General features: G+C 42.2%; 1 protein-coding gene across 2 annotated transcripts; it reads right to left on the reverse strand.

The window, feature by feature from the left end:
• Positions 1–43: 43 nt before the first annotated feature.
• Positions 44–23514, reverse strand: LOC124039608 (uncharacterized abhydrolase domain-containing protein DDB_G0269086-like). Of its 2 annotated transcripts, XM_046355760.1 has the most exons (8): positions 16467–16598; positions 14339–14407; positions 11320–11511; positions 9491–9541; positions 9290–9304; positions 8186–8254; positions 6779–6823; positions 44–3194 (listed from the first exon to the last, which is right to left on the reverse strand). In XM_046355760.1, the coding sequence occupies exons 1-8, from the start codon at positions 16543–16545 to the stop codon at positions 1060–1062; spliced, it is 2655 nt and encodes an 884-aa protein (XP_046211716.1). In that variant the 5' UTR covers positions 16546–16598; the 3' UTR covers positions 44–1059. The 2 variants fall into 2 exon arrangements, with proteins under 2 accessions (XP_046211716.1, XP_046211717.1); XM_046355761.1 differs by lacking the exons at positions 8186–8254; positions 9290–9304; positions 9491–9541; ... (1 more) ...; positions 14339–14407; positions 16467–16598 and adding an exon at positions 23354–23514.
• Positions 23515–24883: the final 1369 nt, after the last annotated feature.

Below are 24883 nucleotides of genomic sequence, written 5' to 3' on the forward strand. Positions count from 1 at the left end.
CCTAGAGAGGAACCAGGCTATGAGGGGTGGCCAGTTCTCTTCTGGCTGTGCCGGGTGGAGATTATAACAGAACATGGCCAAGATGTTCAAATGTTCATAAATGACCAGCATGGTCAAATAATAATAATCACAGTGGTTGTCGAGGGTGCAGCAAGTCAGCACCTCAGGTAAATATTCTGTTAAATGTTCTAATCTAAAAACCCAACCACTTCAAGCCAATGAGCACACTTTGTCTTTAGTCTGTATATAATTCAATATCTTTTGACATTATTATGACATTAACACTTATGTTAGAAAGTGATAGGATGATGTTAAAATTGTAAGAAATACAGTAAAACACACAAATGTCAAAATGGCATAATATTGCATTGTAACTAGTTTCAAAGTAGTATATTCAGTGACTTGCTGGTGAAGGGTACAGAACGTACACTAATGAAAGAAAGACAGAAAGAAAGACTCACACACTAATGAATACTCCCACAATTTTAATTAATGCTTCCGCAGGTGTATCTATGGGAGCATTTATCAGTGTGCAGGTACCCATCTTTCTGTAATGATTATACACTATGTATGCATGTATGTATGTATGTAAATATATCAGGGTACATGTTGGACACAAGTGGAATCTCTATAACATGTTATCTGCTGGGTTGTACTCAGTGCATATTTTTCATTCATTCGTATTGTGCCATAAAAACGTACCAAAAGGGGGAGGACAAGGCTCTGATTTGTAAGAACCGAAGACCAAAACCAAAGTTGATTATCACAGATCACCACAGACCAGCCATAACATATTTAGCATTGGCATGAACGTGACTTTAAATTCAGCACCATCGATTATATTGGCTCAAATGTAAATCAATTCCTAGCCCCTCCTCATTAGACACATGTGTAGATCTGAAGGGGTTGGAAACATGGCAATATGTCAGAGAATCCATCCAGCCTATCAGAAGGACAATGTGAAGCACTGCATTGCGTAGCTCTTTCCAATCCCTGCAGATCTACAGAAGTGCCTTTAGGCAGGAGGGGATAGTTGTCGGTTTTGTAATTGAAGGATCATCATCCTGTGAAGCTCCATTTCTTATTCACCTTGGTGGCTTTAGGCTTCAGAAGGTCTTTTATAGCCAATATTTTTTCCTTCTTGCTTGTAGTTGTGAAGTTGTTTGCATTTTTCTCTGGCATCTCCTCTTTTGCTTGTTTGGCTCTTTTCTCTTTCACAACTCTCTCCCTTTCTATCTTTTCTTTGAGGAGAGGCTCTTTTTCTGCGCTCTCCTTCCCTGCCTTCGCCTTAGGTAACTGTTCTCTCTCTATCTTGGATAACTGTTCTGTCTCAACCTTGGTCTTTGCAGTCTTTTCTTTGACAAAGTGTCCTTTTACCACCGCTCTCTCCTTTTCTTTAGCAGCTAACTCTTTGGCTTGTTGCTCTTTCTCTGCTCTCTCCTTTCCCTTCGCTACCCTTTCTCTCTCTAGCCTCTCCTTTTCTGCTTTCTCTTTGGCGACCCGTTCCTTCTCAATCCTCTCCTTTTCTGCTTTCTCTTTGGCGACCCGTTCCTTCTCAATCTTCTCCTTTTCTGCTTTCTCTTTGGCGACCCGTTCCTTCTCAAGCCTCTCCTTTTCTGCTTTCTCTTTGGCGACCCGTTCCTTCTCAAGCCTCTCCTTTTCTGCTTTCTCTTTGGCGACCCGTTCCTTCTCAAGCCTCTCCTTTTCTGCTTTCTCTTTGGCGACCCGTTCCTTCTCAATCTTCTCCTTTTCTACTTTCTCTTTGGCGACCCGTTCCTTCTCAAGCCTCTCCTTTTCTGATTTCTCTTTGGCGACCCGTTCCTTCTCAATCCTCTCCTTTTCTGCTTTCTCTTTGGCGACCCTTTCCTTCTCAATCCTCTCCTTTTCTGATTTCTCTTTGGCGACCCGTTCCTTCTCAATCCTCTCCTTTTCTGCTTTCTCTTTGGCGACCCTTTCCTTCTCAATCCTCTCCTTTTCTGCTTTCTCTTTGGCGACCCGTTCCTTCTCAAGCCTCTCCTTTTCTGCTTTCTCTTTGGCGATCCGTTCCTTCTCAAGCCTCTCATTTTCTGCTTTCTCTTTGGCGACCCGTTCCTTCTCAAGCCTCTCCTTTTCTGCTTTCTCTTTGGCGATCCGTTCCTTCTCAACCCTCTCCTTTTCTGCTTTCTCTTTGGCGACCCGTTCCTTCTCAACCCTCTCCTTTTCTGCTTTCTCTTTGGCGACCCGTTCCTTCTCAAGCCTCTCCTTTTCGGCTTTCTCTTTGGCGACCCGTTCCTTCTCAAGCCTCTCATTTTCTGCTTTCTCTTTGGCGACCCGTTCCTTCTCAAGCCTCTCCTTTTCTGCTTTCTCTTTGGCGACCCGTTCCTTCTCAAGCCTCTCCTTTTCTGCTTTCTCTTTGGCGACCCGTTCCTTCTCAATCTTCTCCTTTTCTGCTTTCTCTTTGGCGACCCGTTCCTTCTCAAGCCTCTCCTTTTCTGCTTTCTCTTTGGCGACCCGTTCCTTCTCAAGCCTCTCCTTTTCTGCTTTCTCTTTGGCGACCCGTTCCTTCTCAAGCCTCTCCTTTTCTGCTTTCTCTTTGGCGACCCGTTCCTTCTCAAGCCTCTCCTTTTCTGCTTTCTCTTTGGCGACCCGTTCCTTCTCAATCTTCTCCTTTTCTGCTTTCTCTTTGGCAACCCGTTCCTTCTCAATCTTCTCCTTTTCTGCTTTCTCTTTGGCTGCTCGATCTTTTTCCATTCTTTCTTTCTCCATCCTTTCCAGCTCTGCCTTCTCCTTTTCTATAATCTCTTTCTCTAGCTTTTCCTTCTCCAATTGCTCTTTTTCTGCCTTCTCCTCAGCTTCCCTCTGTTTCTCCAGCCTCGCTTTCTCTTCTCTCTCCAACTGCTCCAGTTGCTCTTTCTCCAGCCTCTCTTTCCCTGCTTGCTCCTGTGCTTTTCTCTCAGCCTCTCTTTTCTCTTCTTGTTCCCTTTCCTCTCGAAGTTGAGCCTCTAACATTTCCTGGGCTTTTTGGGCCACCTCTTGCCTCTTGAGTTCCAGAGCATAGACCAATTGTCTCTCTTCCTCCTCTTTGGCCAGGACACTTCTCACTTCAGTCAAAGCCATTTCAGCAATTTTTTGAGCTTCAATCTTCTCATGGATCATTCTCAACTGTTCCTTTAATGCTGACTTTAATTTCCTCCCAAGTTCTCTTGTTGGGTGCTCTGGGGGTTTGAAACTTGTTTTAAAAAGGGCAGTATGTCAACACTCCTATTTCCCACTGCCAGTGGCACATGCCAGGTTTATTATTATTGTTATGTATGTGCCCCAGTATCTGTGTCTTAGAGATGTCCCTAACGCCTAGGAAGCTCCAATTCAACTCCAATTTGAATGTCAAAATATGTTTGTTACTCACAAAATATGGAGTTTTGCTGAGCAACTATCTTAATTTACTCCCGTTACGGCCGGTATGTACTTCCAATTTAAAAAAGAATGCACAAGCAACCGAATAATTGCCCTTTCAGCACCTCCAATGTATTGAACTGTTGTAGACTTCGACCTGTGCTTGGGGGAAACAAAAATGTTTTTTTTTTTTGGTTGCTTGTACATTTTTATTTAGAACTTTTCGCAGGTACATTAACGTCTGTAATGGGAGTAAATGAAGACTGTTGCTCAGCAAAAATCCATACTGTGACTAAGAAACGTATTTTGACATAACACTTGCAGAGCTGTCTAATGGGAGTTAACGGCGCTTCCTGGGCATTAGAGGAGAGCCGTCATACTCAACGTTGACATTAACGCACAGATACTGGGGCCTGTTCTATGGTAACTATTTTTGAATGAAGTCTTATTTGAATTAGTCGCTAATTTTGAGACTCTTCACAAATGTCACACAAATTATTTGAAAATACAACATTTCACTCCATGATCATTTTGAAAAGATCCAAAATTTGTTGGCGCAGAAAAAATGTTTCTGAATTAAATTGGGTTAGGTGTAAGATTAGCAGTATAGTTAGGTTAGTTTTAAAATCAGATTTCTAGGAGAAAATACAGAAGTTTCAGCTATTCAAATTCATAGACATCACTCTTGATGCAAGGATTATGGTGTTGATCTCCGAATCAGCTATCCAAATCATGCTGTAATTGGGTATTGTGGTTCTGCCATGACTCTTTCGCATGCGTGCACTTTACCAATCAGCTATCATTTGAAAACATCAAACCTGCATGAGAAAAGCCATTGATCACTAAAGGGTGTTCACAACATTGCTCACGAAATTGAAGAAAAACTCCAATATGCAGGCTATAGTTGGTTGGTGCTTTATAGTAACAACCAAACCAGTGTAGGAAATTAAGCTGAGGCGACTGTATAGTCTACAGTTATTCTGCCTCTTTTTCATCTCCCTCCTTGAACTACTTCAAAACACTCTTTCTCTAGCCTTTCTTTCTCTGCTTACTCCTGTGCTCTCCTCTCTTTCCTCTTCTGAGTTAAGCCTCTAGCCTTTCTTTCTCTGCTTACTCCTGTGCTCTCCTCTCTTTCCTCTTCTGAGTTAAGCCTCTAGCCTTTCTTTCTCTGCTTACTCCTGTGCTCTCCTCTCTTTCCTCTTCTGATTTAAGCCTCTAGCCTTTCTTTCTCTGCTTACTCCTGTGCTCTCCTCTCTTTCCTCTTCCGAGTTAAGCCTCTAGCATTTCCTGGACCTTTGGGCCAACTCTTGCCTCTTGAGCTACAGCACTCTGGCCAATTGTCTCTCCTGCTCCTCTTTAGCAAGAATATTCTCAGCCTGTCTTTTGTCTTCTTGTTCAATTTCCTCCCCCACTTTCTCCTCGTTGAGTTCAACATGTAACATTCCCTGGGCTTTCTGGGCCGCAGAACATTGACCACCTGTCTCTCCTCAGGCTCTGGTCGGACCGGGCTTAAAATGTTCACGCTCGACTAAAACTCTAATTGTAATTTCCCTGCCATCTTTATTTTCTCCCGATTGAGTATTAATTTCTCAATTTCCAGCTGCAGTCTCTTCTTCCCTCTGCAGTTTTGCTACTTCTGCACCCAGACTGGATGGCTTGCTTGTCCTGCTATTACAATACATATGACATATTATAGTTGATCAAATAGCCTTAGGACAATAGGCTAAAACAAGGCTGAGATTGAACATCTACAGTTTTCACCTTGTTGCTGCTGGTACTACGTTAGCACATTCCGGGTTCTTTTCTTATTACATCACATCCATGATAATAAGTGTTCAAAAAACACACCGACCGGACTAGATTTCAACATGTGAATCAACATGCTGCACATCTTATGGCGGATGATTCCACAACTCTTCATGGAGTTGATTCATCCTAACAACTCACTCCAGTCATTTCAACACCACTAAATCAAATCACATCACGAAAAACAAGGTTATTCAGATTATGGCACACATTACGTATTAGGATTAGAGGTCGACCGATTATGATTTTTCAACACCGATACCGATTATTGGAGGGCCCAAAAAAGCCGATACCGATTAAATCGGCCGATTTTGATATATATATATATATATTTGTAATAATGACAATTACAACAATACTGAATGAAAACTTATTTTAACTTAATATAATACATAAATAAAATCAATTTAGTCTCAAATAAATAATGAAACATATTCAATTTGGTTTAAATAATGCAAAAACAGTGTTGGAGAACAAAGTAAAAGTGCAATATGTGCCATGTAAAAAAGCTAACGTTTAAGTTCCTTGCTCAGAACATGACAACATATGAAAGCTGGTGGTTCCTTTTAACATGAGTCTTCAATATTTCCAGTTAAGACGTTTTAGATTGTAGTTATTATAGGAATTATAGTACTATTTCTCTCTATACCATTTGTATTTCATATACCTTTGACTATTGGATGTTCTTATAGGCACTTTAGTATTGCCAGCCTTATCTCGGGAGTTGATAGGCTTGAAGTCATAAACAGGGCGACGCTTGAAGCACAGCGAAGAGCTACTGGCAAACGCAGGAAACTGCTGTTTGAATGAATGCTTACGAGCCTGCTGCTGTCTACCACCGCTCAATCAAATATCAAATCATAGGCTTAATTATAATATAATAAACACACAGAAATACGAGCCGTAGGTCATTATTAATATGGTAAAATCTGGAAACTATAATTTCGGAAACAAAACGCTTATTCTTTCAGTGAAATGGGGAACCGTTCCATATTTTATCCAGGGTGGCATCCCTAAGTCTAAATATTGGTGCAACGACAGTGCTTATTTCAAGAATGCGCTTGTTAAATCATCACCCGTTTGTCGAAATAGGCTGTGATTCGATGATAAATTAACAGGCACTGCATTGATTATAGGCAACGCAGGACAAGCTAGATAAACTAGTAATATCATCAACCATGTGTAGTTAACTAGTGATTATGTTAAGATTGATTGTTTTTTCTAAGATAAGTTTAATGCTAGCTAACAACTTACCTTTGCACCATGCTGTACTCGCGTAACAAGTAGTCAGCCTGCCACGCAGTCTCCTTGTGGAGTGCAATGTAATCAGCCATAATCAGCGTCCAAAAATACAGATTACCGATTGTTATGGAAACTGGAAATCGGCCCTAATAAAATCGGCCATGCCGATTAATCGGTCAACTAATTTGGATAATCAATCCATCTTAAATGTCATTATCAATACAGCGTTTTGTCATGTTTAATAACCAAAAGGGAAGCAAGCAAAGATAAAATTTGGTTGTCAGTGCACGTCAGGCAAAACAATCACACACCAAAGAAGTTCACTTTCGTCTAACAACCAAATGCAACATGCTGATACCTTTTGTTCTGTTCTTTTTAGAAGTCACCTCTCCGGGACTCTGATCTGATTTGAGGGAGGAAGAACAGTAATAAAACACCAAGGAATTAGAGCTACTTCACAATAAAATTACAGCCATGGTTGATAGAATTCAGGCACCTTTAAAGCTGCAATATGTAACGTTTTGGGCAACCACATTAAATTCACATAGAAATGTGAGTTATAGATCTGACACTTAACTCTGACACTCATTTAAAGCAAGTCTAAGAAGCGGTAGATATGTTCTATGTGCGCTATTTCTATGCTTCCCATGCTTAAGTTTTGTTTTTGCATCTTTTACTTTCGGTTTTGTACACCTGCTTCGAAATACAACATTTTTGCTTTTGTAAAAATAATTGATACACTTGCTTGTTTTGTCACAAACTGAAATCAGGCTAACTATTAGAAGGGCTTCTGAGTGGCGCAGCGGTCTAAGGAACTGCATCTCAGTGCAAGAGGCGTCACAATAGTACATGGTTCGAATCCAGGCTGTATCACATCCGGCTGTGATTGGGAGTCCCATAGGGCGGCACACAATTGGCCCATTTAGGAATGGATTAAAGATGTAACGCAGTAATTAGCAAGAAAATGTGTGTGAAAATGGTGGAACACATCTACGCAGTTAGGCATATGTGAACAAATGTGCCATTTAACAGATGCTTTTATGTGTGCATGCGTTTTGCATATGGGCGATCCTGAGAATCGAACCCACTACCCTAGCGTTACAAGCGCCATGCTCAACCAACTGGGCTACAAAGGACCACAAAGCCTATAAACTACTCAGAAGTAAGACCATGGTGAGCTCTACTGTTAAACAACTACTCACACTAGTAGCTTTACAATAGCCACCCTCTTCATCCCCTAACCCAAAATCTCTTAAGAATATTGAGAAATTAGACCCAAGTATGTGAAGTGGTCCTGAATGCAAACCAATGGGCTTTAAGGTGGAGCAGAAGGATGTCTCCATCGTATAGGTGTAAACAGTCATGGGTTTAAGGTCATTAAAAATACTTTCTTTCTCAACAGACATCATTAGCATTAGGCCGATGTACCTCTGACCCTTGTCCATGCCCCACAGAAGGTTTGGGGCATGAATACAGGTGTCATTATAACAACCACTACAGAATCAAAACTCAACATCTTGAAAGTATGACTGATGATTGTATTAATGATAAACAACACGCATATGCAACACACATTACCACTTTCCTGACGGATTAAAACTCAATGAAACTGGACTTTAACTGGATATTTAGTTTAAGTACCTTCAGGTTTGACTTTTGTCATAGCATCCACAGGCTTGTTTAAAAAACATTAAAAAATGAAGAAAGGAAGAGCTTTTTAGCTTCATCAATGGTCAACAAGAATTGACTCATACAACAGACTCACCACCATTAAATAGTAGGCTACCTTTTGTCTTTTCTGGTTTTGGAACGGGAACCTCTACAATATTCTCAGCTGAAATGTTTTCAGGGGACAAAGAGAAACCAATGTTAAGTGTGTGTCAATTGAAGAAGAAGTGATCATGCTATTCCAGAGTGCAAAGTGCATCATCAAACCAAAGTCAACAATCATTCAGTCTCTGAAAACACATTTAAGTTGATCAAATACATTGTGCCGCTTTAAAGAAAATTAAAACATAATTTAACATTTATTGTGCCTCTGCCTAGTTTATGGTCTTTCATGTAGGCTTGTTCAAAAAAAGTCCAATAAGACCCAAAAGTAACCAAACTATATATTATTATTATATATAGGATTTTTAAAGAATGAGATCTATTCTGAACAGGGAACTACTTCAATCCACTAATGAGATTTAATTTAGCCTTACAACAGCCTGTACGAGTTGCAGATCGTCTTATCTAAGCGGTTAGGAGCATTGGGCCAGTAACCGAACAGTTGCTGGTTCAAATCTCAGAGCTGACTAGGTAAAAAAAGAATGGCTGATCCCTGGCTCTGACCCCACTCTTCTGAATGGAGAAAAACAGATGAAAAGTGCGATAGAAAATTGACGGTAAACAATAATCCATCCTATACTCATTTGAACAACAAGTTTAAACTTGGGCCTTGGTTGGCTACACACAAGACAACACTATCATCTCCCTCTTCAAAATGAGAGGCAACAGTGCAACAAGCTCATTTTAATCACAGTTTTGACCGAGGTGTTGCATGAAGTTAAGAGGCCTACTTCTTGGTCAAAAACACCACGTGAGTGATACAATATTTCCACGTATGAAGTCTTCTACCTCTGATCCCTGACTGCTGCAGTGTCTGTCAAAGGGCTGTTTAAAAATCCATGGTGCACACGCAAACTAAGCGAAGAGCCACAGTCCACAGAAAGTTGATTCTCACACAAAGTGTGACCATGTCATGCCCACCAGAAATCAATTTTCCAACTTAAACACACGTACGCACGAGCACACACACAGACAAAAATGATACTTTTATTCCCAAAGAGAATAAAAACATTCTGGAAAAGAAATTCAAGGAAGATACCTTTTTTCTTGTCCTCTAATTATGTCAAAGGAAATAAGAACCATTAGCAACAGTGACACATATTTCGACACAGTATGTGTTTTTGTTGAGGGTTGGTCCATTTACTAGGCAATATTAAGGGTCACGAGGGAGTTTAGCAAAAAACTCCAAATGTAGGCAAAAGTCAACACGCACAGGGAGCAACCAACCGGGAGGAAGTACCTTTTTTCAGCGTTTCCTTTTTGGGAGCAGCAGTTTTGACCTCATTCTCGTCTAACATACAAACAAAAACAAAAAAAGATATTAGCCACAGCATGGACCATGTCAGAGGGGACTGTACGTGCCATTTCAAAAGAGTGCAAACTGTGCATCATACCGCAAATATGACACTGTCGCTCAATCTATATGAAACAGAAAGAAGTCACTTATTCCTGTCATGATCCACTCCTGTACAAAAGGCATAACACTTCGTCGATGACCATAATCTTTGATAGTGCCCATGTTTTTAGATAGTAGACACTACACATAAAATAGTTCCATCAACACTGCGAGTCATATTTATTAGACGGATGCTAAAACTTTACCTCACTACATAATAAACAAAATGCAGTGTTCAGATATTTTACCTCAAGATCTTATTAGACTAGTACTACATATTTCAATAGGCCTACTTAAAATAGTTTTAAAACAATGGCCTAAACTCTGGCCTATTGTCCCTCCAGTCTGGAACAGAAATTCACCCTCTCTTGGTCATTGTGACCTTGGGAAAATAAAGAAACTGAAAACAGAGTCTGAAACCCCTCCGTAAATACTTAGCCACCATGGCTTAAAGTCAATGTGGAGGACATTCCTAAACTCTGGGGTTCAGGCTGAGCTTTGTGGGGCTGTTTGGCAAGAGATGGGAACTTCTCTTCAATCCAATAATAGCATGGTGGTTTATTAGCAGTTACAGTTTAACACACATTTCCTTCAAATAGAAATGCAAAAAACACAGCAGAGTTGCAAATTCAGTGGTCATTTGGTCATTCACAATGCATTTGTGCATCATTCCAGCATCACGCCAACAACACACTCAGTGTTGGTCCTTTCCAGATGTAGGCCTAATACCATTGAGTCAAAGCAATTTAGACAAAGTAGTCATCCTTGCTAAACTGAATTAACATACTACTGCTGGGAAAAGCGAGACAACTGCTAGACATAGTCTTAGAATAGACCGTGCAAATAGACACAGCATGTTTTGAATGAAGATCACCTCACTGCAAGTAGCCCAGCAAGCTAATCCAAAGGGGAACATTGCTGACATAATAAGCGTTTGAGGATAGAAAAAGGCATGTACTGCAGTATCCAATGTTCCACTGCTAAAAAGATACGACATCACACTTTTTTGTGAATTAAACTATGAGACACATAAAGTGCGAAATAGAACGTTATCAGAAGCCTGAACAGTGTTATGTTGATGGTCAGTGGTTGGTTATAAAGATAAAATACTTCATTGACATTTCTGATTAAATAAAGGGAATTACTGTTTTTAAGAGTACAGATTAACTGATTACTTTCAAATCCCTTCTTTCTTTACCAATGGTCTAAAAGCAGAAATGACTCATTCAGTTTAACTGGCAAAATTAAAAGATTTAAATAGCACATAAATGATTAATTCAGCCAGAACAAAGATGTGCAAAGAATATGTGCATCACAATGATAATGAGTAGTGCAAAAGCTTAGAAAAAGTGCAAAGCATAAAAGTATTTTTAAGTCCAGGCCAATATTCCCAATGACACCATAGCAGCAAGTCCAAAGTCAAGGAGGACAAAAACATGAGATCCTCTTTCCAGACATTCTTTTCACAGAGACACTGTCCTTCCTTTGACACGACCAGCGCAATTTTCAATTTCCTCCAGTTAGAGTTGAGGGGTGAGGTGACCTTTGGGTGACCTTAGGCCTCACCCAGTAGACTAGTCTCGTTCTGCTCCTCATGGATGGGAAGCTAGGAGTGGAAAGCTCAGGAGCTTTTGACTACTGATCCTGTAGGTCTAATATAACGCCGGACGTACCAGCATCACCCTCCTCCTCTGCTGTCTCACTCTCTGGATCCTCCACCTTCTCTACGGGAGGAGAGATCACGTCATAGAGAAACGTGAAGAAGCCGTGAAACCAATCTGAGCCCTCCTCGGCTAAAATACCGAAGATTTCCTCTAGGGAATCTGCGTTTTCATTAGTAATTTCACCGCCCTCTTTGGTCAAGCCTGACGAGAGAGAGGAGGAAAACAAGGGGGAAGAGAAGAGGAGAGAGAGGATGAGAGAGAGAAGGGAAGAGAAATGAAGAGAGTGGATGGTAATGCAGGAAAGAGAGAGGCGTATAAGAAGAGCGACAAGAAAATACCCCCTTTAAAAGTTGAGAGTGTAGCTGTCTGAAAGTGTAGAACTTTGAAATGTCGCTGTCAGCTATGGACAGAGGTATTGAAACCAATCCTGCTCAGTGTTTTTAGTCAGTCATTAGTCCTGGTCTTTGATTGGTTAAGTCTTTATTAGTCCCTTTATTAGGCCACACAGGACAAGAGCTATTAGACTAGGCATTGTGTGAACTGGAAAGTGTCCGTGATGAGCCAGTATTGTATATACAGTACCTTCAGAAAGTATTCAGACCCCTTGACTTTTTCCACACTTTGTTACATTACAGCTTTATTCTAAAATTGATCAAATACAAATAAATCCTCAGCAATCTACACACAATACCCCATAATGACAAAGTGAAAACAGGTTTTAGATTACATAACTATTCAGACCCTTTGCTATGAGACTTGAAATTGAGCTCAGGTGCATCCTGTTTCCATTGGTCATCCTTGAGATGATTCCACAACTTGATTGGAGTCCACCTGAGGTAAATTCAATTGATTTGACATGATTTGTAAAGGCACACACCTGTCCTCGGATGGGGCCACAGTGTCTCCTGACCCCTCCTGTCTCAGCCTCCAGTATTTATGCTGCAGTAGTTTATGTGTCGGGGGGCTAGGGTCAGTTTGTTATATCTGGAGTACCTCTCCTGTCCTATTCGGTGTCCTGTGTGAATCTAAGTGTGCGTTCTCTAATTCTCTCCTTCTCTCTTTCTTTCTCTCTCTCGGAGGACCTGAGCCCTAGGACCATGCCCCAGGACTACCTGTCATGATGACTCCTTGCTGTCCCCAGTCCACCTGGCCATGCTGCTGCTCCAGTTTAAACTGTTCTGCCTTACTATTATTTGACCATGCTGGTCATTTATGAACATTTGAACATCTTGGCCATGTTCTGTTATAATCTCCACCCGGCACAGCCAGAAGAGGACTGGCCACCCCACATATGCTCTCTCTAATTCTCTCTTTCTTTCTCTCTCTCTCGGAGGACCTGAACCCTAGGACCGTGCCCCAGGACTACCTGACATGATGACTCCTTGCTGTCCCCAGTCCACCTGACTGTGCTGCTGCTCCAGTTTCAACTGTTCTGCCTTATTATTATTCGACCATGCTGGTCATTTATGAACATTTGAACATCTTGGCCATGTTCTGTTATAATCTCCACCCGGCACAGCCAGAAGAGGACTGGCCACCCCACATAGCCTGGTTCCTCTCTAGGTTTCTTCTTAGGTTTTGGCCTTTCTAGGGAGTTTTTCCTAGCCACCGTGCTTCTACACCTTCATTGCTTGCTGTTTGGGGTTTTAGGCTGGGTTTCTGTACAGCACTTTGAGATATAAGCTGATGTACGAAGGGCTATATAAATACATTAGATTAGATTTTATTTATAAGGTCCCCCAGTTGACAGCGCATGTCAGAGCAAAAGCCAAGCCATGAGGTCGAAGGAATGGTTTGTAGAGCTCCGAGACAGGATTATAACGAGTCACAGATCTGGGGAAGGGTACCAAAACATTTCTGCAGCATTGAAGGTCCCCAAGAACACAGTGGCCTCCATCATTCCTAAATGGAAGAAGTTTGGAACCACCAAGACTCTTCCTAGAGTTGGCCATCCAGCCAAACTGAGCAATCGGAGGAGAAGGGTCTTGTTCAGGGAGGTGACCAAGAAACCAATGGTTACTCTAATAGAGCTCTGGAGTTCCTCTGTGGAGATGGGAGAACCTTCCAGAAGGACAACCATCTCTGCAGCACTCCACCAATCATGCCTTTATGGAGGAGTGAACAGACAGAAGCCACTCCTCAGTAAAAGGCACATCACAGCCCGTTTGGAGTTTGCCAAAAGGCACCTAAAGACTCTCAGACCATGAGAAACAAGATAATCTGGACTGATGAAACCAAGATTGAACTCTTTGGCCTGAATGCCAAGCGTCACGTCTGGAGGAAACCTGGCACCTTCCCTACAGTGAAGCATGGTGGTAGCAGCATCATGCTGTGGGGATGTTTTTCAGCGGCAGGGACTGGGAGACTAGTCAGGATCGAGGCAAAGATCGACGGAGCAAAGTACAGAGAGATCCTCGATGAAAACGTGCTCCAGAGCGCTCAGGACCTCAGACTGAGTCAAAGGTTCACCTTCCAACAGGACCCTAAAAAAACTGTTTTTGCTTTGTCATTATATGTAGATTGTTCCCCCCATTTTTTAATAAGGCTGTAACCTAACAAAATTTAGAAAAAGTCAAGGGGTCTGAATACTTTCCAAAGGCACTGTACATGCGGCTGGTGGCCAATATTACAATCATAAGCAATATGGTTACGTTGGTTTTCAGCTATATCTCACTACAGAAATGTAGTGTTGTTGCAACTGTTGTGGGAGTTAAATAACACTGTGAAGAGGCTACCGGAGGACTTCAAACTCTTTTGAGCTGCAAACTAAACAAAAGATTTACTTCTGAACAACTGTGTCCAGGAGTATTTTCATGGAACTATTTTTTGATGTGAAGATTAATTCACAGCATCAACAAAACTTTCTGGTTTTAAAGTGACACACTTGAGTTTATCCCATCTAAGTAAACTCTAAGTAAGCTGTTTAGTTGATTGCACTGGTACACAAACTAAAGAAACCAAGTCAGTCATGCACAAGCAACATTTACCGTAGAGGTCACAAAAAGGTCATCATTAAAAATGCACTTGCCAAGTAGTACTTTGGCGTCCTCCACATCGAAGTCACCGTCGCCATCTGCGTCATACGCTGAAAGTTTACCTGCGAAAATGTCATAGATAGGGTCATGCCATAAAAAACATTCAGAGTACAGTCCTTTCCACAAATATGCCTATCCATTAAAATATTTGCAGGACATGAACTTCCTCTGTAATTAGAAACAGTTAACTGATCATTTGCTTTCTTTAATGTGATCCTCTGGGTTTTAGTGATACATCACTACTTGCCAATGAAGTCATACTATGGTGCTCAAAGTGGAACCGTATCATATTTACAGCCTGCATCTCAGCTCTGAATTCTTCTTACATTTCTGAGGGGGACATGGTGGGGGGGGGGGGGGGGGTGGGGGGTGTCGTGGTCAAGGTGATCCTGCTGAACTGCAGCAGTATAGACATACGGTAGACAAAGCAGCAGCCACTCGACTCTGACTGCTCTCTGCAGACATAGCTGTACCAGACTGACTTCCTGTAGTTACACACACGGCCTGAGTGAGGTCACACTGACCAGTGACTACACTCACACTAATTTATTCAGTACGGAGAGCTGATCCTTTAAATAATCAGGGAGTTCACAATCACAGTAAAACTAAAACTGTTTGGGAAATTAAGTGAATTTTCTGGTCAAAAGGTTGGGAGGGGAGGGGATAAGAAAATGAAGCTATAAGTAAGCCTAAGTAAGTACGCCTTGTCTGAGCTGAAGTGACCCATAGGCTCATGTTTATGTAGCGTGAGGCAGCATGATGTACAAGTACGCTCCCTGGATAGGAAGCTAGTCTGTCGCAGGGCCTTAATGAAATGGAGCTATACTTTCAATTCAAAGAATGCTGAGATATGAGAATGAAGAACTTTCAGTAAGAGTCAAAGGTGGATTTACAGTATGGTGCACGCAGCATCGGCAAGCCAAGACAAATACGTTGTTACTGCATATTGTTAAATCATTACTTTGAGGCATATTATAATGTAAACTATTCAGAATTAATAACAGATAGAATGAATATATTTTTTGTGAAGTATGACAGATGGGTTTGTGTTGTTTGGTGATGCATGCAAGCAAAGACCATAAATACCTTGTAAAACCTCGGAAAAGTTCAAAGGGAATTCCTTTGCTCTCGCTGCATGCAAGATTAAGACACACAGGCACTTTTTGTTTTTAGGGGTACCATCCAGATCAAAGGTTAATTAAACAGTGTCAGTATTGTGCCAACTTCACGCTACACATTAAATTGGTTATTAAATTATACTTTTTTATGACTAATATCAGTACTAATTAATCTTTCCCCTTAATTATCTTATTGAAAAGTTAAAACAGTATGTTATGGCTTCCTGTCTGATATGTGTTCCTGTCATGACCACATGCAACATTTCGGTTCCTGTATGAGTCAGAGAAGGCATGCAGTGCTGTTCCTACGTGTCTAGAGTAAGCTATGAGGACAGAACATCATCTAGACCAGTGTTTACCAACTCCAGTCCCCCCAACTGCACACGTATCTGTTGTAACCCCAGACAAACTCACCTGATTCAACTCACCCAGGGCTTGATGATTAGTTGACAAGTTGAATCAGGTGAGTTTGTCCAGAACTACAACAGAAACATGTGGTGTTGGGGGTACTGGTGGACTGGAGTTGGGAAATACTGGAGTAGGGGGATATACTCAATTTAGGCTTAACATGTACTGTAGCATACTAACACCCAATGCCCTATATTCTACATGGTAGAAAGCCATTACCTGCTCTACACAATATATATCAATACAAACATTTAGTAACGTTGTGCATTCTTATCTTGAGAGATAAAGCAAGAAAATAGTTGTATCAGATAAAGGTTACAGCCTGCCGATACTGTAGTTATTTGTTAAAACAGTAACCTAATAAAATAATAATAGCATTGGAATTACACTGTGGTTTCTTTGGGATTCATTGACATAAGCGTCACTCCCGTTTGGTACCAGGTAGTTACTAATTGTGTTGAATTCTATGAGGTAAGTATTGTTACAGCATAGTGTATTCTTAGTAACATGTAAATACCAGGTACCAGCTTAAACTGGGCTGTAAAATAAAGCATTACTATTTATCATAGGAATGAGGAGAGGTCAGCTGACTCACCAATGACGTTGTCGTAGTCCACCAGATCTAACCACACCACGGCCACGGAGCTCCACACCCCCAACAGAGCCAGAACCATGAACCAGGTGAAGATCTTAGTGCCGCTAAAACCACTAGCAGCACCCCCACCCCCACTAGCAACACCCCCACCCCCACTAGCAGCACCCCCACCCCCACTAGCAGCACCCCCACCCCCACTAGCAACACCCCCACCCCCACTAGCAGCACCCCCACCCCCACTAGCAACACCCCCACCCCCACTAGCAGCACCCCCACCCCCACTAGCAACACCCCCACCCCCACTAGCAGCACCCCCACCCCCACTAGCAGTAGCAGCCTCTGCTTTCACACCATTCTTATTCACCATTGCTGCGGGCTTCACCTCTGGAAAAGAAAGAACACAATGAGCATATGTCAATTATGCTGACTGGGGTGTAGGGTACTGGACAGATCGCAGTCATTTTGGAAGATGTACTTGCTACGACTGTGTTGTTGTTTTCTCGCCTAGACATCTTAAGTGTAAGTCACTCTGGATAAGGGCATCTGCTAAATGTCTAAATATCTAAAATGTAAATATAATTTTGACTGGACTTTCAGTCCTTGTGATTGACAGGATGGAAAGAAGCGGGAGCCATTCTTAGCCCAGTGGCCTTCCACAGAAGCTGTGAGTTAGAGTGCGAGCAGATCTGAGTAGAGGACGAGTGAGGGGGATGCTGAAGTCCGGTTAGAAAATAACCCTGTCTGGATCAAATGACTGAATGACACAGGCAGGCAGAAGACATAAAGGCCCCAGCCCCTGACTAGTCCGACAGGCTCAACTCAAGGTTGCCCATAATAGCACCAGGCAAGACAAGCTTTAATATAACAGGTATGCCCAAAAGTTGTTGTTGTGCCTTTGAAATGCAAGATGTCCCCGTATGAAACACCAAGACAGATCTGTCTTAACTAACCTATATCTATATGAGAAACAAGGTGTATGAAACACCAAGACAGATCTGGTTCTCCCTGGCCTGGACCCCCCCATTACCTAGACATGTTTAAAGTGAGACCTAGGAGGGGTATTCCAACTCTAATAGTAGAGGGGTAGTCTCAAGTTGGCATACTTCCTAGTGACATAGGCTATTCACACGAGGAACCTCCATAGGCTCGCAGAGAGTTGATGTCTGATGGTATAACTCGACATCATAGGCTCTTGTTCTGGATGTGTAAAGACAGAAATGTCATACTCTCCACTATAAAATAACTGATTGATTGCCTAAAGGTCATGCTGGATCCTCGAAAGGTTATAGATTTCTCTCTTGGGTTCTTCAATGAAAAAGTATATGAAACAGATGTAAGATATGACTGCATCGTTCCACAGACCCTAAACCGATCCAAATGTCGCACGCATCGGTCAGAAAGTTATATTTTGCTCATATTACTTTCTTTCTACCTTCCGAAATTACCTCATCTTATGTGACAACTTATGTATCCTCTCCTTCAGTGTGGAGCCAAGCATGTAACTGTATTGATCTACAAGTCATTTTGCATTACATTTGACATTTTAGGCATTTCACAGACGCTCTTATCAAATCAAATCAAATGTATTTATATAGCCCTTCGTACATCAGCTGATATCTCAAAGTGCTGTACAGAAACCCAGCCTAAAACCCCAAACAGCAAACAATGCAGGTGTAAAAGCACGGTGGCTAGGAAAAACTCCCTAGAAAGGCCAAAACCTAGGAAGAAACCTAGAGAGGAACCGGGCTATGTGGGGTGGCCAGTCCTCTTCTGGCTGTGCCGGGTAGAGATTATAACAGAACATGACCAAGATGTTCAAATGTTCATAAATGACCAGCATGGTCAAATAATAATAAGGCAGAACAGTTGAAACTGGAGCAGCAGCACAGTCAGGTGGACTGGGGACAGCAAGGAGCCATCATGTCAGGTAGTCCTGGGGCACGGTCCTAGGGCTCAGGTCCTCCGAGAGAGAGAAAGAAAGAGAGAATTAGAGAGAGCATATGTGGGGTGGCCAGTCCTCTTCTGGCTGTGCCGGGTGGAGATTATAACAGAACGTGGCCAAGATGTTCAAATGTTCATAAATGACCAGCATGGTTGAATAATAGTAAGGCAGAACAGTTGAAACTGGAGCAGGAGCATGGCCAGGTGGACTGGGGACAGCAAGGAGTCCTCATGTCAGGTAGTCCTGGGACATGGTCCTAGGGCCCAGGCCAGTTGAAACTGGAGCAGCAGCATGGCCAGGTGGACTGGGGACAGCAAGGAGTCATCATGTCAGGTAGTCCTGGGGCATGGTCCTAGGGCTCAGGTCCTCCGAGAGAGAGAAAGAAAGAGAGAAGGACAGAATTAGAGAACGCACACTTAGATTTACACAGGACACCGAATAGGACAGGAGAAGTACTCCAGATAAACAAACTGACCCTAGCCCCGACACATAAACTACTGCAGCATAAATACTGGAGGCTGAGACAGGAGGGGTCAGGAGACACTGTGGCCCCATCCGAGGACACCCCGGACAGGGCCAAACAGGAAGGATATAACCCCACCCACTTTGCCAAAGCACAGCCCCCACACCACTAGAGGGAAATCTTCAACCACCAACTTACCATCCTGAGACAAGGCCGAGTATAGCCCACAAAGATCTCCGACACGGTACAACCCAAGGGGGGAACCCAGACAGGCCGACCACAACAGTGAATCAACCCACCCAGGTGATGCACCCCCCAGGGACGGCACGAGAGAGCCCCAGCAAGCCAGTGACTCAGCCCCGTAACAGGGTTAGAGGCAGAGAATCCCAGTGGAAAAAGGGGAACCGGCCAGGCAGAGACAGCAAGGGCGGTTCGTTGCTCCAGAGCCTTTCCGTTCACCTTCCCACTCCTGGGCCAGACTACACTCAATCATATGACCCACTGAAGAGATGAGTCTTCAGTAAAGACTTAAAGGTTGAGACCGAGTTTGCGTCTCTGACATGGGTAGGCAGACCGTTCCATAAAAATGGAGCTCTATAGGAGAAAGCCCTGCCTCCAGCTGTTTGCTTAGAAATTCTAGGGACAATTAGGAGGCCTGCGTCTTGTGACCGTAGCGTACGTATAGGTATGTACGGCAGGACCAAATCAGAGAGGTAGGTAGGAGCAAGCCCATGTAATGCTTTGTAGGTTAGCAGTAAAACCTTGAAATCAGCCCTTGCTTTGACAGGAAGCCAGTGTAGAGAGGCTAGCACTGGAGTAATATGATCAAATTTTTTGGTTCTAGTCAGGATTCTAGCAGCCGTATTTAGCACTAACTGAAGTTTATTTAGTGCTTTATCCGGGTAGCCGGAAAATAGAGCATTGCAGTAGTCTAACCTAGAAGTGACAAAAGCATGGATTAATTTTTCTGCATCATTTTTGGACAGAAAGTTTCTGATTTTTGCAATGTTACGTAGATGGAAAAAAGCTGTCCTCGAAATGGTCTTGATATGTTCTTCAAAAGAGAGATCAGGGTCCAGAGTAACGCCGAGGTCCTTCACAGTTTTATTTGAGACGACTGTACAACCATTAAGATTAATTGTCAGATTCAACAGAAGATCTCTTTGTTTCTTGGGACCTAGAACAAGCATCTCTGTTTTGTCCGAGTTTAATAGTAGAAAGTTTGCAGCCATCCACTTCCTTATGTCTGAAACACATGCTTCTAGCGAGGGCAATTTTGGTGCTTCACCATGTTTCATTGAAATGTACAGCTGTGTGTCATCCGCATAGCAGTGAAAGTTTACATTATGTTTTCGAATAACATCCCCAAGAGGTAAAATATATAGTGAAAACAATAGTGGTCCTAAAACAGAACCTTGAGGAACACCGAAATGTACAGTTGATTTGTCAGAGGACAAACCATTCACAGAGACAAACTGATATCTTTCCGACAGATAAGACCTAAACCAGGCCAGAACATGTCCGTGTAGACCAATTTGGGTTTCCAATCTCTCCAAAAGAATGTGGTGATCGATGGTATCAAAAGCAGCACTAAGGTCTAGGAGCACGAGGACAGATGCAGAGCCTCGGTCCGATGCCATCAAAATGTCATTTACCACCTTCACAAGTGCCGTCTCAGTGCTATGATGGGGTCTAAAACCAGACTGAAGCATTTCGTATACATTGTTTGTCTTCAGGAAGGCAGTGAGTTGCTGCGCAACAGCCTTCTCTAAAATCTTTGAGAGGAATGGAAGATTCGATATAGGCCGATAGTTTTTTATATTTTCTGGGTCAAGGTTTGGCTTTTTCAAGAGAGGCTTTATTACTGCCACTTTTAGTGAGTTTGGTACACATCCAGTGGATAGAGAGCCGTTTATTATGTTCAACATAGGAGGGCCAAGCACAGGAAGCAGTCTTATCTAGAGTGACTTGCAGTAGTGAGTGCATACAATTTCACAGTGGTGGAAAAAGTACTCAATTGTCATACTTGAGTAGAAGTAAAGATACCTTAATATAAAATGACTCAAGTGAAAGTCACCCAGTAAAATACTACTTAAGTATCAAAAGTAAATGGAATTGCTAAAATGTACTTAAGATCAAAAGTTAAAGTATAAATAATTTAATTTCCTAATATTAAGCAAACCAGACGGCACAATTTATTGACGGATAGCCAGGTGAACACCAACACTCAGACATAATTTACAAACAAAGCATTTGTGTTTAGTGAGTCCACCAGATCAGAGGCAGTAGGGATAACCAGAGATGTTCTCTTGATAAGTGTGAGAATTGGACCATTTTCCTGTCAAAATGTAACAAGTATTTGTGGGTGCCACGGAAAACGTATGAACCATGTACACCATTTTCTTTAGGAATGTAGGGAAGTAAAAGTTGAAGTACATTGTAAACAGTAAAGTACAGATACCAAAAAAAAAGTAGAACTTGAGTATTTTTACACCACTGCATTTTCATTTCTATTAGTCCCCCCGTGGGAATTGAACCCGCAACCCTGGCATTGCAAGTGCCATGTTCTACCAATCGAGCCACACGGGACCATGCCAAACAACCCTAAGGAATATCAGTAGCCTAGTCAAACTGCGCACTGACCAACACTAGGTAGGCAGCTTGTTCCTGTTCTTTGCACATCTGCCTGGCACCTTCAGCATTAAAATTCTAAAATGGTTTGCACAATATTAGGCTTTATTAGTTAAGTGACAACCTATGTAAATTTGCCAGGTTATTGTTATCTATTCGCTGTTGAAAATGGGGGTTTTACCGTAATAAAAGTAAGCTACCGGGGACAACTCTCATCTGGCTATACCTGCTGATCGGGGCTCACAACAGATTTGATTTGGATTGTTCAGGTTCACCATCAGCAATAGTTTTGGTAGTTTTGCTTTAAACAATGAGTGTATATGTTATTTTTAAATATACAGGATAAAGTTGATAATTTCATAACGAGGAATCACTTTTGTGAGGCTCACATTCACAGACAAAGCGGGAGGAGAAAATAAGCTCACTAAAAAATTCCCAACGGTCAAAACAATTCCATTTTGAGATGGGGTGAAATCAAAAATGGTGCTATATATTTAATGCCTGTCATAGCTAATCTGAAAGCGATCAATATTGATACCCCCTCTGATAGTGGAAGTGGAGTGGTTGATGCCTAGTCTCCTTTATGGCTCAGATCAGGTACCTACATAGTATACACCATAGACACACACAACAGCTCAGACAGATCCAGCTCAGACAGATCTAGCTCAGAGAGGCCCAGCTCATGAGCTCCATCAGTAGCAGATTCACTTTGAATGGAAAATGTGTGTTTATGCAACAAATGTTAGTTAGTGCATCATATCGCGTCAAACCGAATCAATTCGTTCTCTAATCAAACCGAATAGCACCAAATCATTTCAAATTAAAACATATCTTTCCTGTATCGTATCGGAGGCCAAGTATTAAATCGTATGATGCACTACTTCGTATTGCCATTTCTGGGAGTGTGATATTCACACACCAAAACAGGCCCATCTCAAACTGGATAAATCAATTAGGTTAACCATATCTACAATTAGCTTTAGACAGCTTCCAAAAAAAATTGCTCATATGAAAGACAGACTGAACGTACACAAACACAAGCTCTGTAGGATAAGGTGAAATCAACGAGAGGCGTTACAATGGCTCACAAGGACCAGCTAGGCTTACAATCACAATGTGCCATTGAGCAAGGCACTTATTCCTACTAGCTCCTATAAGTCACTCTGGATAAGAGTCTGCTAAATGACTAAAATATTCATTTAAATGTTGGGACATGGAAACAGTGATTTGTTTCCACAATATAAATATGGGCAGTATTCATTCTCTAAATTGATAAGATAAAACCAGCAATAGAGAGAGTGATGGTGACAGCATAACCGGCAGGGGGGTAGGGAGAGCTGGAGCAAGGAAGATCGAGAGTGTGTGAACAGGTGGTTATTCAACTACTGAAGGCTCCAGAGATACAGGTTTGGAACGAACATACAGCTACCCTACTGTAACTGTAAAGGTTCTAAAGCATTGCTGTATGCGAGGTAACACTCTATAGTTATAAGCAATATACAAACATACACAAGCCTAAGTCACAAACAACTACCTAGCCTACGTTTGCAACAGTACCCATGCCTTGACAAGTCACCATGTTCTATAGTCTTTAGTCCTTTTAACCTTTAGGACTTTTACAAGTAGTTTGAGCTTTTAAATAGCTACCCATTTAGAATAGGTTGCTGGCCAAGGTTGCTCTGTCTACTACCATTTGTAAAAGCCCTACATTACTGCCGACACCATCACACACTACTCCGTTACCCAAAATGACAACTCAATCCTCACACTGTCGGTTACCATTCCACATTTCTGAATGAAGCAGTTAAGCCGAACCACTAGCCTATCATTTACAAATTCCCTTGACCCTACCTGGGATTTCTTCAGCCAATATGGCTTCTTCACAGATAGGTTCCTCCAACACAGTTTCCTCCATCAGGTCAGATGAAGTGGGATCCACGATGAGAGAACTCCTCGATTTTTCCTAGTTTCTGACAAATCCCCCCTGCCTGTATCAGTTGTAGAAGTCAGCTGGAACTTGATAAGGCCAAACTGGTCCGAGGAACTATTTTTAGAGCTGTCAAACAAATATGGGGAGGGCATGCCGAGTGTGTGTGTGTGTCACTACTCTGCCATAGCCAAATAGGACGGAGGGGGTCTGTGCAGAACGAAGTGCGCACAAAGACAGTGGAGCAAAATTGGCAATTGTCCAAACACAGACAACGTAACAACATGAGAGTTGCCTCTTGAAATGTCTGCATGCTTAAATATATTTAGAGAGAATCTGCTGCAGAGGTTGAACTTAAACTTCTCTTGAATTTGAGCATGTCATTACACTTCAGCAGGTATTCCCAAACTGGGGTATGCGTACCAATGCCGTCGGGGGTACGCCAAAGAAAAATTTGATTCACATTTTCCAACAAGGCTATACATTTGGGTGAGTTCCCCCCCTCTTGCCTGAGTAGCTTTGTTTCACTGCCAAAATTAAAATGAAACCATCTAGTGTTCAGTGAAATAACAATGTCAAATACAGGTAGCCTAGTCAAATAATTAACATACAATCACATTGACCGTTACGCTCTCGCGGGAATTCCACCAATGGTCCGTATGTGGCCAAACGTAGCTGCTGCTCATGTTGGTATCTGTACTGATGGCGCAAAAGCAATGACAGGGAGACAGAGCGGAGTGGTAACGCGCATGCAAGCAGTTGCTCCTGCAGCATCCACCGAGAGGCTCTTGGTGCCAAGGGAATGCCTGACAGCTTGAAAGATGTTTTCACTACAGTGAAAATGGTTAACTTTGTTAAAGCAAGGCCCCTGAACTCTCATGTATTTTCTGCACTATGCAATGATATGGACAGCGACCATGTAACGCTTGTGCAACAAACAGAAGTGTGCTGGTTATCAAGGGAAAAAGTACTGACACGTTTTTTTTTTTCAATTGAGAGACGAGCTTAAAGTTCTCTTTACTGACCATCATTTTCACTTGTCTGACCGCTTGCATGATGACAAGTTTCTCACACGACTTGCCTATTTGGGTGATGTTTTTTCTTGCCTGAATGATCTGAATCTAGGGACAAAATGCGGGACAAAATGCAGGCTATGATTAAGAAGTTGGATCTCTTCTCTGTCTGCATTAACAAGGACAACACACAGGTCTTTTCATCATTGTACGTTTTTTTGTGTGCAAATGAACTCACAAGCTTACGGACCATGTCAAATGTGATATAGCGAAGCACCTGAGTGAGTTGGGTGCACAATTACACAGGTACTTGTCCGAAATGGACGACACAAACAACTGGATTAATTATCCCTTCCAGTCCACTTACCGATGTCTGAACAAGAGAGCCTCATCGAAAATGCAACAAGCGGTTCTGTGAAAATTTAATTTAATCAGAAGCCA

The sequence above is a fragment of the Oncorhynchus gorbuscha genome, linkage group LG07 (assembly GCF_021184085.1).
Source record: "Oncorhynchus gorbuscha isolate QuinsamMale2020 ecotype Even-year linkage group LG07, OgorEven_v1.0, whole genome shotgun sequence".
In the NCBI taxonomy this organism is placed as follows: Eukaryota; Metazoa; Chordata; class Actinopteri; order Salmoniformes; family Salmonidae; genus Oncorhynchus; species Oncorhynchus gorbuscha.

What these genes read in the sequence shown, in the direction of transcription:
- LOC124039608 (XM_046355760.1), bottom strand. Translation starts at nt 16,545, where the DNA reads ATGGTTCTGGCTCTGTTGGGGGTGTGGAGCTCCGTGGCCGTGGTGTGG. An exon ending in GGACGCCAAAGTACTACTTG is followed by an intron (nt 11,512 to 14,338) that starts GCAAGTGCATTT and finishes CTCTCTCGTCAG; the next exon opens with GCTTGACCAAAGAGGGCGGT. An exon ending in TAAAAAGAACAGAACAAAAG is followed by an intron (nt 3,195 to 6,778) that starts GTATCAGCATGT and finishes TCAAACCCCCAG; the next exon opens with AGCACCCAACAAGAGAACTT.